The 19,802-nt window shown below is 40.0% G+C and overlaps 1 protein-coding gene across 1 annotated transcript in view; it reads right to left on the reverse strand.

Moving 5' to 3' along the window:
* Positions 1–1,631: 1,631 nt before the first annotated feature.
* ECT2L (epithelial cell transforming 2 like) overlaps positions 1,632–19,802 on the reverse strand; it is a 57,695-nt gene continuing 39,524 nt past the window's right edge. The window contains exons 14-20 of the mRNA XM_019526947.1: positions 18,489–18,636; positions 16,238–16,311; positions 15,912–16,068; positions 15,029–15,094; positions 8,689–8,777; positions 5,255–5,427; positions 1,632–2,456 (exon numbers count right to left, since the gene is read on the reverse strand). Coding sequence (XP_019382492.1) covers positions 2,326–2,456; positions 5,255–5,427; positions 8,689–8,777; positions 15,029–15,094; positions 15,912–16,068; positions 16,238–16,311; positions 18,489–18,636 — 838 coding nt within the window. The 3' untranslated portion in view covers positions 1,632–2,325. The remainder of the gene's footprint in view (positions 2,457–5,254; positions 5,428–8,688; positions 8,778–15,028; positions 15,095–15,911; positions 16,069–16,237; positions 16,312–18,488; positions 18,637–19,802) is intronic.

The raw sequence follows: 19,802 nt of genomic DNA on the forward strand, positions 1-19,802 counted from the left end.
AAAAAAAAAAAAAAAAAAGATGCTGTGCTTTGTAACTAGATACATTTAAGACTATGATTTTTTTTTTAATTACAACATGTAGTTGTCCATGCAATTTTAATTTTAAAAAATCCTTTCTAAAAATGGAGTGAAATATTTCCAAGTTAAAATAAAATAATTTTGCTTCTGGTATCAGCGTTTGAGGAATAAGAATAAAACCTCTACTTGTATAAAAGTTAATATTTTTTTAAACATTCAAATTTTTAAACCAAATAAAAAAACTTTTACACTAAAATTTAAATATGTATATGCAGTGAAATTGACAAATTGTAAATAAATAACTCAAATTAAGAACTTATAGTAATAGTTGTAGCATATTTATGTCTAGCCAGTGGATTGTCTATTTTTAAAAACCGTATTGTGGTTCAGTTGAATGCATCATTCAGCAAATGCTTAAATCAAACTTTTCGCTATATACTAGAGTCTTGACGTCTTAAGTGTCTTTTGTCTTAAGGGCATCAGTTCAGGTGGTGGTCCTACAGAGCTACCTTATCTTGATGGAGTTAATTTCCAATAAAAGAACATGTCGAAGGCAAAGAAAGGTTGATATAGCCTGAAAGACTTTTTTTTAAATGTTACTTCACTTGTCTGTTCCAGCTACATGTTGCATTTTGTTATAAATCCAGATTTTAAATGCTCTTAAGCACTCACTCTTTATACCTAGCACAATGTGTATGCAATCTCTGCTATTGTGTGCTCCTGGCATGTATTTACACTGGTAGTATAAATACTGTAGATAGGAGGGAATTATTACTGTACACATCAAAGAGGATGGTCAGTTGTCAACACAGTTCAAGCCAGCATTTTTCTTCCAAAGCTTTCTTTAGGAAAAATGAACTTTTATTTCAAACACTAATCATTTCTTATATTTGCTTCTTTTATTTTATTTTCTTTCCATCTTTTTTCCCCTTTGCTGTTTTGTTTGTTTTTGTTCCTTTCCTCCATTCCCACTGCTTAAACTGTTACCTTTGCCCATCCAAAACCTTATTCATTGTCCATCCCTATGTCTGTTTAACAGATCTACAAAATGGAACAAAATACATGGAAAGCCATTCCTTTTTTCCAAAGGCAGTACTGATATAAAACAACCATCGTTGTATTTTAAGAATTATTCCAACGTGTCTTGTGCCTCACAAATATTCCTCATTTTAGGCTTAAAACCATTTGTGCACTGCACAAACTAGATAACCCCTTAATGCTGAATACTGTGTCCATAAGGATATTAAAGGAATTCTTTGGCATTACAGTTCCTACCCAAATAAGCTGTGTCCCTCGTAGAAGTTCTGTCACACATTTTATCTCTTAACCATGCCTTCTGCAGGTTGAGGAATCCTTCTTTGTTCTACCCCCACTAAGAACTTGTATTCACTTCAAGTAGCTAAGCAAAATAAATTGCACAAGAATGTCTGAATCTTCCTAGTAATACCCCTCACTTTTTTCTGTTCAGAAATAGCTTTCTAAAACAATATATCTTTAGCTTTTAATTGAACACATTCTCATTCCATGAAACAAATACAAATTGCGTAAGATTCCCAAAGAAATACAAACAGAACTATGTTCTCTTGTGTGCATTTTAAATCACTTCTCTGTTTTTTCTTTAAGTACCTGCTACAGCAGTCTCTTTTGGGTAGATGCTTCAGTTTCAACGAACCAATTGTCCCTGGAACCTTATATTATTATTTCATTTTACTTCCCAGAGCAATATGACTCCATGGTTTAGTATTCATGACTTATCGTTCATAATTTTTTGAGTAAAATTTTCACTCGAGGGTTTGTTCCCTAGTTTAAAAAGGGGGGAAATTGTATATCCTTAATGTTCTTGAAACGAGAAATTGACACAAGATGATGATGAACAGAGAGTACAGGGACATACCACTTAAAATCTTGTGTGTTTCAAATAACCAAACAATGGAGAATGGAGAAAAAAACAAGGTCCCTTCCTGTAGGTGAAGGGATAATTTGTGCGTATGGCAGTTCTTCGTTATTTAGTCGTACAGTGTAAATTTTTTATGAAGGCCCTTAGTCATAAGTGTGAGAATTTTGCCTTGAATTCTATAGTCAAATGAATTGGAATAGTATTTTTAAAATCTCAAACCCTCCTATCTACTGTGTAATGCTGTGTTAGTTCCGTTATATTTTTTAGTCTTACCTGTACATTCTAAAAGCGATAGATTTTTATTATATCAAATTTGAGCAAAAGTTCCTCAGATTGCACAAAATATCGTATCTTCTTTTCTTGCAGATAACTAGCACATACTAAAAGCTCTGAGATTCATTTTAAGAAGTTCAGTTTTTCTCAATGCTACAGTTGATTGCACTGTGCAGCACAGACAGCCATGTGAATTTACTGTCTTCATCCTCTGTAGAACAAATCCATTGCTGTTTTGGCCCTTGTAGAATAAATGCATTCTTGATATCTGTTATATAGAAAAGTGGTTTAGTGTAGTGTGTTCCTGTTGATCGATAGGTTATTTAGAGGATGGGCACAGTTTTAATAGACTTGGAAATAGCTTACTCTATTAGAAATTGACTTCCAATAATAGTTCACTAATGAATGCAACAGATTGCAAAAATAACATTTGTGGAAGCTTACTGATTAAGTGAGATGGGAATCGTATTTGTTACTTTTGAAATGTAAGAATGCTGACTTTACATGTAAAAAATAACATAGCTCCAGCAACTTGGTTGACTTAGTAAACAGAGACTCAACTAGTACAAGAACACTCTGGTTAATTAGTCTCCTCAGCACTACTGGTGTAAAGTTGGTTTGTATAGAGCCAGATTAATTGTGTATAATATTGTTATACTAACCAGATCCGTACTGCAGATGTCTTAGCAGTACAGGTCTGGCAAAGAAAGCTTGCTTGTGAGCACTTCAAATCTGTACAGTCTTAGGCTTGAGAAATCCTCTCTAAAATAGATGCACAAGGAACAGATCTGTTCTCACGCATTCGTAAAACTCATTAAGACTCATTAGTGTTAATGAAATATGGGCATTCATCAAGTGGATTCCCTCTCCAGCTGTTTGCTCATTCAATAATTGAACACTTTTTCTACTGTCTGTCACTTATTTGATAAACAACCTTTTCTTCAGGGTTTCCAGTCAAGCACTGATTAATATAGGTGTTCTATAATATGTAAAAAGTTGTTTTTGGTAAACAGGCAGGAGGAATTGCCTTAAGAAATAATCAAGCTTTTCATTATTATTGAATATGGAAAGGCTATAACAACATGTCAGGTGCAGGAGTAAAACTGAGACAAAAACATCTGACTATCAAGGATATTACTCTAATGGTGAGAAGCAAGAGTTTTACATAAGATTTTGTTCCTCTGCTACTTAGCTCTGCTGTCTGCTTCTTTCCCAGAGGCCTGAAGAAGGGTACTGAGAGAGGCTTACCCAAAACCTGGTATATCCCTACCAAGCTGGTTCAATAGAAGATATCACCTACAAAAATTGCCTCTTGCATATTTTCTGGACCATCACAGGTACAACATTATGTCAACATGTTCCCATCCCCCGCCCCGATCCATCCAGTATCGGGTCAGGCAGCTGACCACCATTTGTATGCAGGAACATCAACCCAATGTATTCATTAACGAGTTCAGCTTTCTCCTGACTTTATCAGCTGTCCCATTCTGCAAGGGCCCCACATTTCCCTTGGTCTTTCTGTTCTCTATATGCCTAAAGAAGGACTTCTTATTGTCCTAGACTTCGGTCACCAACCTGATCTCAGTCCCCACTCTCGTCAAAGGGCAATCGAAATATCTACAACCCAAGCATGAATCCAACTACAACTAGTCAAAACACTCACAGAGGGTGTCTCTGAGCTCCCACACCACCCAGAGTTTAGGCATCTGAGTCAGACCTGCAAGCAGGTACCTCCATCTACTTTCAATCCAGAGTCCCTCTAAAGTTTGGTGTCTACAAGTATTATTGGAAATGAACAGTTTGATAAGTGTGTATCATATATGTAATAAGCCAGTGGTTAGAGCATTTGCCCAGAAAGTGAGTCCTGGATTCTAAGCCTCAGCTTGAGGATATTCCGACTGCTATTTCCCACCTGCTAAGAGAGTGACTGCTGGGCTATAAACGAAGGTGAATGGGGAAATCTATTATTGGGGTACTGGGCAGAAAGGAATGCTAGATTTATAAAGCCATGTCTGTAGATTAGTGTTTAGGAATTTCACTTATGGAAGAGACCTCTTATTTTTGGTACGTGCTGCCAGATTTTTTTTTAACCAACAACCGTTTAGTGCAAAATGCATGCAATTCTGGAGCAACCACCTAGTTGAGACCTAGGCCTAGAGTCAGCTTCTTCATACTGTCCTTTTTGCCTGAAGAATCTTGAGGGTTTTTTCTACATAGTGGTACACCTTAAACAGCCTTTAGCCTGGTCTGGGGGGTCTCCTAGCAGGTAATCTTAACATCTTAAGTATCTTTTGACCATTGTACTAATATTAGTACAATATGGGGAGGAAAAACCGGCACCATACCTACAGGTTAGGGAACTCCCCCCTTGTCAGCACGGAGGTGGAAAAGGATCTTGGAGTCATCATTGACTCCAAGATGAACATGGGGAGGCAGTTAGGAAGGCCAACCATACCTTGTCATGCATCCACAGATGCATCTCGAGCAGGTCCAGAGAGGTGATCCTCCCCCTTTGTGCGGCACTGGTCAGGCCACAGTTGGAGTACTGCGTCCAGTTCTGGGCGCTGCACTTCAAGAGGGATGTGGACAGCATGGAGAGGGTCCAGAGGAGGGCCACTCGCATGATCAGGGGACTGCAGGGCAGGCTCTATGAGGAGAGACTACGGGACCTGAACCTGTTCAGCCTCCACAAGAGAAGGCTGAGGGGGGATCTTGTGGCCTGTTACAAACTGGTCAGGGGGGATCAGCAGGCATTGGGGGAGTTACTGTTCCCCTGAGCACAGCCAGGAGTGACCAGGAACAATGGTCACAAGCTGGCAGAGGGTAGATTTAGGTTAGACATCAGAAGGCGCTGTTTCACAGTCAGGGTGGCTAGGGTCTGGAACCAACTTCCAAGGGAGGTGGTGCAGGCTCCTACCCTGGGGGTTTTTAAGAAGAGGTTAGATGAACACCTTGCTGGGGTTGTTTGACCCCAGTACTCTTTCCTGCCATGGCGGGGGGTTGGACTAGATGATCTTCTCAGGTCCCTTCTGACCCTAGAAACTATGAAACTATGAAACAACATACATTTTGAGTCTGGAATGTCTTCTACAAGGAGCCTGTGAAGTGCCACTGATGCCAAGAATTGGTATGATGTGTTTGGGATCCGTTCAAAAGGCTTGTAAGAGATGTTGCAGCTTGAAATAACAAGTGCATCATTGAAAAGAAAAAGACTGAGATCACTGACATGTTCATAGAGTCTGTAAAAGAAGAAAAAAAAAGTAGGATTACTGTAAACTCTGAAAGACACAAATCTGTCAAGGCCTCTAAGAAAGGGCATGAATATTTCTGATGCATCTAAGAAATACATTTGAAGAATACATGAAGTTTCTTGTTTTGGGGGCATAGGAGTTTAAGTGCAAATAATAGAAAAGGAGCCATAACATTAAGAAAAGGACCTGAGCTTGGACAAGAAACTGGGGATGATTAGATAATTTTTCCATGTTTTGTATTTGCATGTAGAGCTACAGTTCAAACTTTGGGTTTTAGTGACCCTGGAATACACGTGTTTTGTTATCCAGCTTGGTTATAAGGATCCCTAAAGCTGAAGCTATAGTTTGGGATGCATCTATTTACACAATAGCCATTGGGTTCAGACATTTTAATGTACTTTTTTTTCCTTTCAATTCAGCTTTATCTTATTTCCTAGCAACTTACAGATAAACTGTGAATGCCTTATTGTGTATGCCTGAACTGCTATTTAGGGTTAACTATGAGTTGTCCTCAACTTGTACAAGCTGCATGAGCAGTCCCTTCCTGTGTTGTATCTAAATGAGTAGCTGCTGTGAATTGTGTTTTACTGTTCCTCCAACAGAGTCCTAGGAATCAGGCTGCCTGCTACCTGCACTTGGCTGTTATAGACTGTGGAAACTGGAAGTGGTGTAGAAAAGGGCCAAAAATCAGGAAGAGGAGGTTATGGAATTGCTGTAGTGGACTTCCTGTGCTTACAGTGTGCAGTACCAATTTGAGTCCTAAACACTGCAGGAGGCCACCCAGCAGGGAGCTAGACTTCAGGCCCTTCGACTGAAGAGAGCTTCCAGTCTTGATGATCAGTTTGCAGGGACTTGAAGGCAGCCCTAAGCTCAATGGTTCTCAACCTTTTTAGACTAAACGCACTCCTCAGAAAATGCCAGCTCTAAGCTTTCACTGTTTTGTTTTGTTTTGTTTTGTTTTAAACTATGGAAAAATAATACAGCAATTGTGTTGCAAAGAACTCAGGACCATAACAGGTCAGAATTTTTGACACTATAAATTCACATTTGAAATCTAGTTTTATCTTGTGAATCATCTGTAGATATTTGTGAGCCTAACAGTGCTAATCGTGTGTCGCACCCTTAAAAGGATCTTGTGGAAATTTGGTTGAGCATCACGGTTTTAGGTTGACTCTGAGAAACAAGGTAGATACAGCTACAGAGAGAGAGAACGTTTAACATATGGAGAAGTGGCTTCTATTTTTACTTCTAGTTTAGAGAATTTAAAACATTAAAGTACTCTAATTGATGTTATTAATAGTTCCAACTAGTAGTAGTGCAACCACAATTCTATTGAAAAAGGCAAAGGACAACTTAAGTTCTACTTCCTCACTATTAATAGTACTGAAATGTTAGTTCTTCTAGTCTTTGCATAATTAGTATAGGTGACTGGTGGGGGAAGGCACAGAGCAGCACATGCCCGCCTCCCCCTCGGCATGGTTGTCCCTGCCGGCGGCATCTGTGGGTGCCCCCCCCAGACTCAGGAGGCACCAGTTGCCCATGATAATTAGCATATTACAAGTGTGCAAAAGTTGGCTTAAGAGAATTAACTTGTAGTAATAAATACCTCGTTCTATCCAATACATTCTCTCTCTTTAATTTCAGTGTATATTTTATGGCACCTCAGTTCTAGCAGTAAACTACTTAAACTGTTTTCCTCCCTCACCTGTAGCCAACTCTGAATCTTCCTTTGTATTCCTTTTATTTGCACCCTAGTCTTAAATGTTGCAATATAAAAGAGTTGTGAACAGGAAAGCAATTCTTAAATTTTATACCGTCGGCCATAGCTGGAATATTGTGCATGTAACAATTCAGTAGAAGTTGGTTTGTAAGGGAGGGGCTTAAAGCAAAACTAAAATATCAGCAGAGGAAATGTAGAAAATGACTCCTGAAATAAAGTGGGTTTTGGACACATTTTCTTTTTTTAGCTTTTACAGCTGATCCAGAGCTAACACATTCTGGTTCCTCTACCAGAGATGAACAACTGAATCTAGCAACATGATCACACCTGAATAGTGTGCTGGTATCGCACAGATCAGTTGATTACAATCCCCACAGCCGAGAAATGAAGGAGAATCTGTCAAGGTAGGCATACTAACAGTAAAAACTTGAAGTTAGTTGAATCTTTAATTATTGTGGCCTTGCAGCTATGTATATATTCTACACTGTGTATGAAACTGGTCATTTTCTCACACATTAGTTCAGTGCTGCCATATTTCCTTCATTAGGAGGAAACAAGGAAAATTTGCTGCGCTTCCACCCTTTCCACACATCTGTCTCTAGGGGCCCCTCTAGACATTCAGGTGAAGGCATGGTAGCATCTGATGCACTGTCTGCACAATCACGCCTCCTGCCATGCCACACGTGCATGACAGGAGGCATGATTGTGGGATGCAGCGTCACATCCTATCGCACCTTACTACTGGTAGAGAGGGAGCCTTGGATTGCCATTCTGGGCTCCCCTTGTACCAGCAAGTAACAAGGTCCTGTAGCTGCAAGTCCCATAGCTGACAGGACTTGCAGCCGTGGCAGCACCCCACAGTTGCCAGGACTGAGAGTCCCACTGTTGTAGTCTCTCCCTCCCAGCAGTGCCCCATGGCCACTGGGACAGGAAGTCCAACAGCTAATGGGACTCTTCCCCCTGGCAGCACCCCACATTTAAGGACTCTGAGTCCTAGCAGTGCCCCCACAGTACTGCCAGGACCCAGAGGCCACAGCTGTGGGGTACTGCCAGGAGAATAGAGTCCTGCCAGCTGTGGGATTCTCCATCTCAGCAGCCATGGGGAACTGCTGGGGTTGATAGTCCCCTCCGCTGCAGGATTCCTAGTCCCAGCTGCACCAAACCCTGCTACAAGTGAAAATTAAAGATGGATACAAACAAGCTATAAAGTTATTACACATTTTCCAGCTATAACTTTATAGCTGGTTGGACCTTTTTATGGCATGATAATTAATTTGCACATGTAGCTGGTCTAAATTAATAGTGCAATTAACCCAGTAATTGCATGATACATATAACCTGTAGAGGGGGCCTGAAATGCCCATAGTTACTCATAGGTAATCATCACTTAACATCTATATCTTCCCTTCCTTCCACCCAAAATGTCTCTGTCAATGTGACCTAAGGAAAACTTCCTACCTCCAAATTAGCAACCAGTCGCTTGAGGCCTTTTTATTTACCACTCGCCAATATTTTTATGATCTGTTTACCTGAGTGAGAGATGAATTTCCTCAGAACTGCAGCTAACCTGGGCTACATCTTGTACTTTGATCAGGTATCTGTTGGCTTCTAATAAATTCTGTGAATTAAATATTACAGGATTAAAAAGAAATTCAAACCAAACTTTGGATTTAGAGCTTGTCCTGATGCGTTTAATTTTTTCACACACACTAGATAATTAGAAAATAGCTATTAGTCTTTAGCTTTTTATTAATTGGACCTGATCTTTGGACAAATTTTGTTTCTAATAACTCATTTTAATATATTCAGGAATACTTTGGTTATTAATCAGATAGGGAAAAAAAATTTTCTGTGGACAGATTTTTTCCTGAAACACATCTCAAATAACAGAAGTATTAGATGCTGCCGTGGCTTAGTTAAATACAGTAGGCTTATGCTTTTTAGCATATTTAATTAAATCACAAATTTAATTTGTAGGGCTAGTTGAAAATTTTCCTCCAAACTGTTTTTCACAGAAATAAGATGTATGACTAAGCAAAATGTTTAGTGGAAAGTTTCTGCTTTCTGCAGAAAATCCTGATTTGATTGTGTCAAAAAACAAACAAAACACACACCCTTTTCTGAAACTGAAATGTTTCATCGTTCTTTCTTCCATCATCTGGTCTCAGAGCCAAATTACCCAAAAATTCATGATGGCCAAAAAAAGGGAAAATATAACCCATGAATTTTCATTCTAGTACTCTCCATGAAGCCCTTCTCGACTAAGGTGTTAGACTTCTGACTTTTAGAAATGTTTATTCCAGGGAGGGTGACAAATGGGGGGGCAGTAAAGACACTACAGTTTGGCCCACAGGTCTGGACCTCAAGGACAAAGCCTGGGCTTATGATCTGCAAGGCCTACCCGCACAGTCTAGAGGAGGAACTATAGAAAAGCAGCAGAGCAGAACTTCCAACTACATCTGTAAGCAACACGGAAGGTTTTCTGCCCCGTTAGTAGTTATCTATACACCACAATTCTGAAAAAATTGGAGGAAAGGAAATGGAGGCATGAGTTTGCTTGTCCACAGCATTAGACAGATTATAACCCATTTCTCCCTCTTGGGCCATATCTTGAGTCATGTAATAGTCAAAAAGATTTCCCCCTGCATGGGAGAATTTTTATATACAGAGTAGCTGCAATTGCTAGCTGGAAATGAAGCAAGATGGTATTCCCACAGGACACCAGTGTGCATAGTGGTTTTGTCAGAAACATTATCTTTAGAAAGATCTACTACTGTTTAGCAAATCAGATGGCAAATGACCTGTCTCGCTTTTGAAGTAAAGGTAGTTTGAAACAATAACTTAGATACTGAATGTTTGTGGCCAACAATCAGATCCTTCCCTCATGAAGAAAGGGATCCACCCAGACTTGAGAAATTGTCGCTCTGGTTATCAAGGTTAGAAAGACTAATCTGCAATTCTTTGGGTCTTCCCATGTTCCCTTTTTTAAAAGGCAAGCACTGTTTTTGCCCTTTTCCAGTCTCTCACTTGACCTCCATGAGTTTTCAAAGGTTATAGTCTTTGGCTCTTAAATTACTTCAGACAATTCCTTAAGTTCTTTAGGATAAATCCTGTCAAGCCCTGGTAAACTTCCAACTAGTTTAAATAATCTGACCTGTTTTTTTCTATGCAAGATTTATCATCTGTATGGTTGCTCTTAACTGTACCTGTCTTCAGATACAAGGTAGTTATAGCCATGTTAGTCTAAAGTCAGACTTAAGTCCATTCATAACATCTGACAAAGTAGGCTGTCACCTAATTAGTAAGCATCTCTGAAAAAGTTAGTCTCTAAGCATTTATACATGTGTTCTGAGAGTGGGGGCGGGGGGTGCTTTTAAACAGAGCAGCTCTGAGAGCTGCTCTAATTATGGAGCTAGTTAAAGCTCCCGGAGCGTCTCGCGCATCAGTGTTCCTGTGCTGAAAAACGGCAGCAGGTTTGCTTTAGTTAAAGCGCCCTCACTGCCATTTTTCAGTGCAGGGACGCTGATACACTTTACGCTAGAGTGCAGTAATTACCACACTCTAGCAGTCTCGATTAATCAAACCTGCTCCGACATGCTGTAATTACAGCGCATCGGGGAAGCTGTGCTGCACGCGTATAGGCATCCTAAGGTGCCACCCTGCCCTGATTTCTGCCTGACATCTGATAACTGATCTTTTTTGTTATGGCCGAAGAAAAAGACATTAAACGTTTTAGCCTTTTCTGTTTCATCCACTCTTAACTTCCACTCCCCATTCAGTAGAGGACCTAATCTCTTCCCTGGAGCAGCAGAGTTCAGTATGAGTCCCCTTGAAGGAAGGAAGTTGGGGGAAAGGAGATAAAACAATCCACCCTTGGATGCTGGAGGACTTGGCTAAACACTTTCACTCAGTGTAACATGACATACATCCAAATTAAAGCACAATACAAACAAACTACGAAGAGATTCCACATTTAACGAGGAACATCTTTGGGGCTGAATCATTTTTTTTTTGCAGCCTCCTACCAAGTGATACATTTTTGAATAGTGTGGCGTGTAACAATTTATTGTTCCATGAACATATTAATAGCAACCTAAATGTAACATCCGCCAAGGGCTTTATAGAATACTTTTTTATTGCTTTTTATGTCTGTTGCTAGTTGTATCTCAATTTGGGCCTTGACCATCCTTATTTTTTTTCTCCCTACATGCCTGTGCTATTCTCACTCATCCTTAGTAATGTAGCCAAGTTCCCACTTCTTGTGAGATTCCTTTCTAAGATTGCCCCAAAACATGGAAGTTTTGAGCATACAGTTATTTGAATCATCTGTCCTGAAAAAGCTACAAAGTGGTTGGGGAAATCTAATTTAAAATAGATTTTAAGTACAGGACTTTTGAGAGGGTTTGAATATATTCACATTAGCCTTACACGTACCAAGAAACTGTGCAGCTCAGGACTAAGGTTGCTGTATCCAGGTTCCAGGCTGAATGATCTTCCCCTGACTATGCATGGCAGGAATACTTCCTTGGTCCTTTACTGTGCAGGTAAAACTTTCAGTCTTTCCATGAAAGTCGGTTTTAATAGAGAAATCACACACTTACGAACCAGGTAAGGAAGAACTGCACAACTTTTTCAACTTTGCAGGTATCTTTTTTTTAATTTTCTAAATCAATAAGTACTGATGAATTTCATGAAACCCAGTCATGCTTTATTCTGAGATGCTTAGTTGAGTCTCAGTTATCTCACTCAAACTTTCAGCTTTAGATCTCCTTATCTTTAGAGGACCTAGAAGACAAGTTTCCTTTTCATGGAATACATATTTTACATTCTCTCTAAGAAGGAAGGGGAGATGCCTGGAAATGGGAAGGGAAGAGGTGATCAGTTCACCTGTCAGGGAAGCATGTCTGAACCTTGAGTGAGATTTTACCCTCATGCTTGCTGCCCCTGGCTGATTGGGGACTGACAGACCATACAAAAAAATGAGAAAGAGAGAGAGACTTCAGACACAAATGCCTCATTGTTTTCTGCTGGAACTTTTCATGGTAGGTGAGGCCTCTCAGGTAAAACAGTTGACAAGGGGGAATTTCTTTGTAGCCTTCTCAGCCATTGCAATAAAGACCTCACTTTCTGTGCTGGCTGGAAGCAAGCACTTCCTTTCCCTGGTTGTTGTGTTCCCTTTTTTCTTGTGTATTCTGCAAACTATGGGAATAAGTGTCTGAAGCCTAGGGGAGGAAAGGGACTTTGAAAAATTTAACCCCAAGCCAGACCGCTTATTTTTTTGGCATGCTGTCAGTGAAGGGTGCTTCAAGAAGGGCCTGAAGACCATGTTGGCTGAGAGCTGCATTTCCTGCAGCCTGCTCAACTATCTCAGTGGTCCTTACCCACCCTCTGACCGGGAGCCTATTCTGTCCCCCAGTGCTGAAGGCAGAGACTGAGAGATGCTGTCCTTCAAGCCCTTCTCAGAAAGCCAGAAAAACTTTGAATTTAGGGCTTTTTAGGCTGAAGGAGAAAAACATTGAAGCCAGAGGAGAAAATACCTTTATCCAGAACTTTTAGAAATCCTATGATCATTCTGTCCCAAAGGGAGCTGTGATCTCTGCCTTGTTCACTGCCGGGAGACAGAACTTTAGGGAGATCTTCCTGAAGGGCAGCCCTCAGAGCAAAGATGTGGTCTGCCTCCAACAGTTACATTCATTGTGAAGACTGTCTGACAGCAAGAGTTGCAAATTAGAGGCCTCAGGCTCTTCCATCTTCTCCTGCATAACCAGCTTTCAGAAGGTCTGCTGGCCCAGCTTCTCCTAATGTTCTCACACTTCCTACTTCTTTGCTTTGTCCTCATGACCATGCTGTAAGGAATTTGAGAACTTTGAATATGGTTTGTGAAAAGTACTTAACAGAATACCTCTGGCCCCATACTCATAAGGATTTATTAATGGCATGACTCAGAAGCCCTGTCCAGTGTCAAGTTCTGAACAAGAGGACCATGTCCTTCTATCCAGAAATGTCTGTTGAGACAAAACACATCTGGAGCTTTTATATTTTTATTCTCTTCTGATTTTCAGGAAGTCGAGGGGATTTTATCCTATTTTCTTCTTAGTATGTGGGTCTGCACAAATTAGTTACAGATGGAGATTGTCAACCCCCATCCTGAATGCCTGTGCTCAAAAAATCTGAAGAACACCTACTTTCCTAATTTCCTGATTGATCCTATGGCAACTATATCATTTTCCTGGAAAGTATATCTCCTGCTATACTTATAAATAGTTCATGGAAGGTTAACACAGTCAATACTTGTCTTATACAGTATAGCTTCCTTCTATTGGTCTGGAAAGCATCAACACTTTCATTTCTACCTCCTAACTTTTAGGTCAGCCACATTCCCTAGAGAAAGTTTACCAAATTCTTAGTGGCCCCTATGTGCCAGATAAGAGCACCGTTTTTCTCTCACTTAGATGTCAGAGACAAGTTCTTCATTCATCTTCATGGTGACCAAGACCAGAGAGAGGGTTAATATTTGATCAAGCTGGAAAACTCCTGGTGTAATGGCATCATGTGATCTCTCCGTATGAATGTATTAATCACTGTATCTGAACACATTGGCTTCTCCTACCCTTAGTCATAGAATAATTTACAACAAAATTTAAAGTAAAGTTCTGTATTTCCTAGATTCTGTGTAGTGCTGCTGAAGTCTGAGAACTGGCTTGCTTTGCAGGATGCCAAAAGATGCCAGTCAGCAAAGGACAAAAAATGTTTGCAAGGAAAGGAAAGTTGCCAGTAAAGCTGCATTTACACTGTAAACAAGCTTCTCTCCTAAATGGCACCCTCAGATATACTGTACCTATCGAAATGAACCATCTTTTAAGCTGTAAGCAGGATAGCTGCACCCACATGGCACAGGAAACTGTGTTAATCAGCCCGCTTAAAGCATGACTTAGTTTTGGTTTTAGGCAGCAACCCATCTATGTCTATCATAACACAGCATGAACACACCACTGCAGAAAATGGCACTGCAAGTTTTATTCTGTAGGTATCACCTTAATTCTGTTTCCAATATTTTTATCTTCTTCCACAGCTTCACCACAGAAGAGTTGATAACTGTGGCTTTGGCATTCCTTTTCTTTATTATCTCTTAGCTATGCTAGACTGCAGCATTAAATAAAGGTTTGGCTGAAGAAAAGAAGAGAATGTTTCTGCTTTTCTCTCTCAGCTAGGTGGAGCTATACTGCAGGCTCTCTTTTAGCCTTAGGGTAAATTATGACAAAAAGCTTTAGCAGAAAGTAATTTTTTTTTTTTTTATGTGTAAACAAAGGTTGATTAGGATCTTGTGAGAATCTTTGTAATAACCCTCTAGTCACATATCTGTATTTTGCTGAAATGTCAGAATTCAGCATTTGGGTCATTTAAGTATTTTGTGTTTTATGGTTCCCTCTGAGCCCCTTCTATAGAGGGATACACAAATCAATCAAAGGACTCAAAATATTCTCACCAAAATTTAAAAAAAAACTTCCTTGAAATCTGTACACTATAGTGTTATTTTACAAGTATTTTACCACTTCTTAAATTTTATTTATAAATTTTTATAGTCTTTACCTCTATAAAGCCAGTTTTTTTTAGATTCGGAACCTCTGAAAATGCCCCAGTTTAAACACTCATTTGGAAGCAGATTGTGCATACAGGTGAAATTCTCACCCCAGTAAAATCAATGTTTTTGCTATTAACTTAATTTGAGTCAACAATGAAAAAAACACACAAGGCTTATGCTGGAAGAGCTATAACACTGAACAGCAGCACTGCAAGTGCTACCTTGAAACAGAGTTAAAAATACAATCCAATAAAATAATTTACCTTTAAAAAGATGGAAATACTTACAGGGCATCCCTGGATGATTCTTTGTGCATTTAGCATTTGCTCATCCCTGCTGATGTTCAGCTGTAGCTGGAAAATAAAGTAATTTTAAAGAACAAGTAATTTAATTCTGATTTGGCTGGGAGAAGAATGTGTGCTGTACAAAGACCCTCATCCAACTCGTGCTTAAATTGGTACGGTCCCATATATTTTAATAGGCTCTGAGTGGGAATCCGATTCATGTGTGGGCAATTCTAGGTAGTTTGATATAGGAGTTAGTGTCGTTAAACTACATTTGGTGCTGAAAGTTTGGATTAAGAAAATTACTTATGTTTCAGATTCTCAAGGAAAAATAAGCCAAGGATTTGACAAGCCTAATGTTTTGTATTCCTTGGCAGTGTGTGTAGATATTTGTGGAGCTTTTCTACAGGATAAACAAACCAGCTGCGAGGTATTTTCTTATGCCTGATAACCTATCTGAGCTTCTATTTTCACAAAATATAGAAGGCAAAGAGAATATTTAGTTGTCAGTGGAGTTAAACACGTTGTTCAGTTCAGAACAGCTGGAGTCCAGTGTCCCATAACCCTGACCGAAGCACTACTCCATCTAGGAAACCTCTCTCTACTGATGTTATTCCTGGGGTCTGTTTGTCCATTTTATGATCCTTTTATACTGCTGCATCAAAGTATTTAATAAAGGACAGCCACTAAGAACTATTAAGGAAACTTGGTTGACAGGACTGCTGTCTCCCCTGCTCTGGCATTTGGATTAGAGAGGGAAGCAGTTCTCCCCATTGAGGACTGGGTGAGGAAGGCAGCTTATGTCCTATCTCCTCGTGACACTTCCTGGCTTCTTGTGTTGACTTCATAAGACAAGAAGAGAACACGGACTTCTGAGATGACAGACCTGATCCACATAGTCCTTGTACTGTTTCATCTTCTTGATTGCAGCTGTCAAGTTTTCCCGGTCAGCATGGTCTGGTGGTGTGTGAAGTCTCAGAGCATAAAGAAGGTTAATATACTCCTCAAATCTTCTAGAAGGGCATAAGAGCAGTTCCTGTAAGCTACATTACATACACACAATCCATAAATTAGCTGGGACCATGATTAATTCAGTAGTGGTTGCAGAGTGTTTTTATATAGAGAGCATGTGATTCTCATAAGGGGTCTAGTTTCAATCCCAGAATCTGATTTTTGTGCCCTGACACCGTGCAAATGTGCTGCAGAACTTACCTCCTCATGTTAGTAGCAATTGTCTTATCGTGTCTTTTCAAGAAGGCCCAAAATAAAGGAATAGTTTGTCTGCACTGTGAAAAGTAAAAATGTGACTGTAAATAGAACTGGATTAACAGATATCAATTTGCTGGAGACTTTGCTACTTTAAATTATGCTATCAAAATTACTCTTATTAAAGGCAGGGTCTATAAATGTAGTATAGGATAAATATATATAGTATTTCCTATAAATATAGTATAGTACAATTACTGTACTACAAATGTACCTTTAAAGGCATATGTGGCCTATCAAGATGAGTAAACCTAAAGTTTAACATGTACAGTACCTCTCCTCATATAATACTTTTTTTTTCTTTTTACTAACAAACCTTCAGAACAGGGACTCCAAGTGTTGAAGTCCAGCTGGTTGTCGGTCCCAGCCCTAGGGACTGCACTGGGGAAAACTAAGTCATACAAGGAGAGGCTGAAAGAGTTGGACATGTTTGGCTTGCAGAAAAGATGCTTAAAAGGGGACATGATAGCAGTCTTCAAACACTTGAAGAGCTGCCATGAAGAAGAGGGAGAAAACCTCTCTTGCAGCAGAGAGCAGAACTCAAACCAGTGATTTTGAAGTTGCCGCAAAGTACATTTAAATTGGATATCAGGAAATAATTTTTTCATGGTTAGAATTTCTTTCAGACTGTCTAGGGAAGTTATAGACTCTCCATCAACCTCAAGAAGAGGTCGAACAGCCACTGGTTGGGGATGATCTGGGCATACCTATACCTATGTTCTACTATGGGTGTTTGCCATGCTTCTGGGTTTTGCTGGCTGTCCCTGCTTCCCTCCTTCCCCTTTCTGTTATAGGTGTCAGGGTGTTTTTAAGTCTTCCTCAGAGGCATTGAGTTTTGACTGCAACCAAAGCTAGAAATTTTGACTGGGGTGTGCCAGTTATCCTGGGACTTAAAGCCACATGTTCCTGGCTAGAGGGCCTTGCCCCTCTACTCAGGGTCAGACCGATCATGGTATTTGGGGTCAAGATGGAATTTTACCTCATGGTTGGATTGGTATAGACAGTGGGGGCATTTCCCTTCCTGTCTTGTGTAGGCATGGTCCTCTACCTGTGGTATCTTGTAGGGCTGTTCGGTCCCTGATTTGATTCAGCGGAGATGCAGCCTGATTCGGTGGCTGAATCTCTGGATCCACATCGAATCAGAGGACCCTTTAATCACTCCATATCGAATTGGAACCCTCCAAATTGATTTGGAGAGATTCAAAAAGATTCAGAGATTCGGACATATTCACAGCTTTAAATGTTTTTTCTACATACCTCTGGGTAGCGGGGGCTCATGAGTGCTGCGACCCTGGGGTGGATGGAGCATCCCATAGGAGCATGGGAGGCTCCCCAGCGCGCTCAGCAGCAGACCCGGAAGTGGACCAGAAGGCACTTCTAGTCCACTTACAGATCTGCTGGGGAGCACGCTGGGGGGCCCCCCCCATGCCACGCTGGCTGGGCGACTGGTGTCTCCTGGGCCTGGGCGGGGGGCACCTGGGGTCCCCCCGTGGCCAATCATTGAGCCAGGGGGATGCGGGGGGGGGCATCCAATGCACTCTCCAGCAGAACTGGAAATACTTCCAGTCCACTTCCGGGTTTGCCGCCAAGCACATGTAGGGTACCCCCGCACTCCTGTGGGACACTTCACCTGCCCCAGCATTGCAGCATTCATGAGCTGTGCTGGTACCTCGAGGTATTTAGAAAAAAAACATTTAGAGCTGTGTCTACGTCCAAATCACTGATTCTCCAAATCATCATTTGAATCTTCAGATTTGGAATCAACTAATCGAATCACTGTCACTGATTCAGGCCAAATCCGAATAGAATAGGGCTCGCTTCGCGTACCCCCAGTATCTTGAGCATGCATAAATATCCTTTTTACAGAAGCAGAACAATGGCTGTTTTGGTTCCCCTGCTTTTCTGTGCCAGTTTAGTGTGTTATGTCTTGTGTTGTGTTGGGGCTGAGAGTTTAGATAATGGATTTGTATAGGATGGTTTGGATCAGGATGATCCTGCCTCGGGCAGGGGGTTGGACTAGATGAACTTTCAACCCTGCTTCTCCATGATTCTGGTGGAACAGATTCTGTGGAATGAAGGATTAATTATGCTCTACTCAATTCTTCTTTAGGTTGAAGGAGTAGTTGTTTACATTTTCAGCAAAATATATTAAGATTGGGGCTACATAATGCATGTTCACAGTTGTTACAGTACTTACTTTATCAATGGTTTTCAGAACGACAGTGTAGTTGTTGAAGAAGTTGGTGTATGTTTGCAACTGCAGGCCAAATTTAATAAATATGTCACCCAGGCACTGGGCTGGACTCCATTCTTCAAGTCTTTCTGTCAGGTCATCTAAAATCTCCCTACATTTAAAAGAAGAGGACAAAGATCTCTTTTTTTTTACTAGCAATACCCTGGCCACATTACTGTTTAGATATATAACTATGTCCTTCCTAATTTAAAAATAGTTCTCAGTTCTTTTAACTGGTGTCCATTATTCCAGATCCTATATTTCATTCTACTTAGCAGCACCCCAATGGCTGAAGTAATTTTTGTGTATTGAATAAAGTTCTTCAGGATTATTCTAGATGAAAGCCAGTTTATAAGTATAAATTCTCTCTCATTAAACCTTACCTATATGGGTAACTTGGAAATGGAACTTCAGTACTTAGGAAGAGAAACATACATGCAATTTCTTCCATAAATTTTATATAATTTAAAGATGTTAGCTGTAGAAATCTTTCAAAGCAATAACAAAAGGCTGATTTGTATAAGTTACCCAAATAGAGGTTTCCAAGTAGGTACTGTTGCACCAATGAATGACAGAAGTTAAGCACCAGATTGGATTCTATTTCTAGTCAACTGAGTTGCACCTTTTAAAGACTTATATGTATTCAATCTTGTCTAAATTCCTAGCATACAGTTATTAACAGAAATTTTTATAACTGTATCTCTGAACATCTCATGAACATGAGCGAACATTTTCAATTGAAGATCATAAAACTTATATTAGTATTCTTCCTTCATTCTACCAGTTCAGTTTTTTTTTCCTTTTTTATTAATACCTCCCTCTACTCAGGTGTTTAATAAACACACGTCAGGGATGAAAGCTCCATTTGTCTGCTGTTTTTAGTAGCTTTGTTCTTAGGTCTTTTAGATGTTAGTTGTGAAAGGATTTAAAATACTTTTAACTATTTTGGGCTTCCAAGTCTCTGGGTTTACATTCTTACTTCTATTATGGTAACAGTTTGCTTCCTAAATTCATAGTTTCCTTGAAGTCTATTCCAAATCATCTTGGAAGGAAGACACTAAGAGGAATAGTGACTTAATGTGTCTCAGTCTTTTAATTTCTATTTGTAAACTTGCAGTGGCCATAGAAACTGGGTTTTTTTAAAAGGGGAAAAAAGTACTCCTGCAGTTGGATATGAACCAGAACCATGGATCTGAGTGCATATCCCATACTAGATCTTCATATTTCTGTTGTAACCCCCCCCCCCCCCCAATTATAGAATATGATATTAATGAGCTT

Source organism: Gavialis gangeticus, unplaced genomic scaffold (assembly GCF_001723915.1).
Source record: "Gavialis gangeticus isolate Ggan-Ray unplaced genomic scaffold, GavGan_comp1, whole genome shotgun sequence".
Classification (NCBI taxonomy): Eukaryota; Metazoa; Chordata; order Crocodylia; family Gavialidae; genus Gavialis; species Gavialis gangeticus.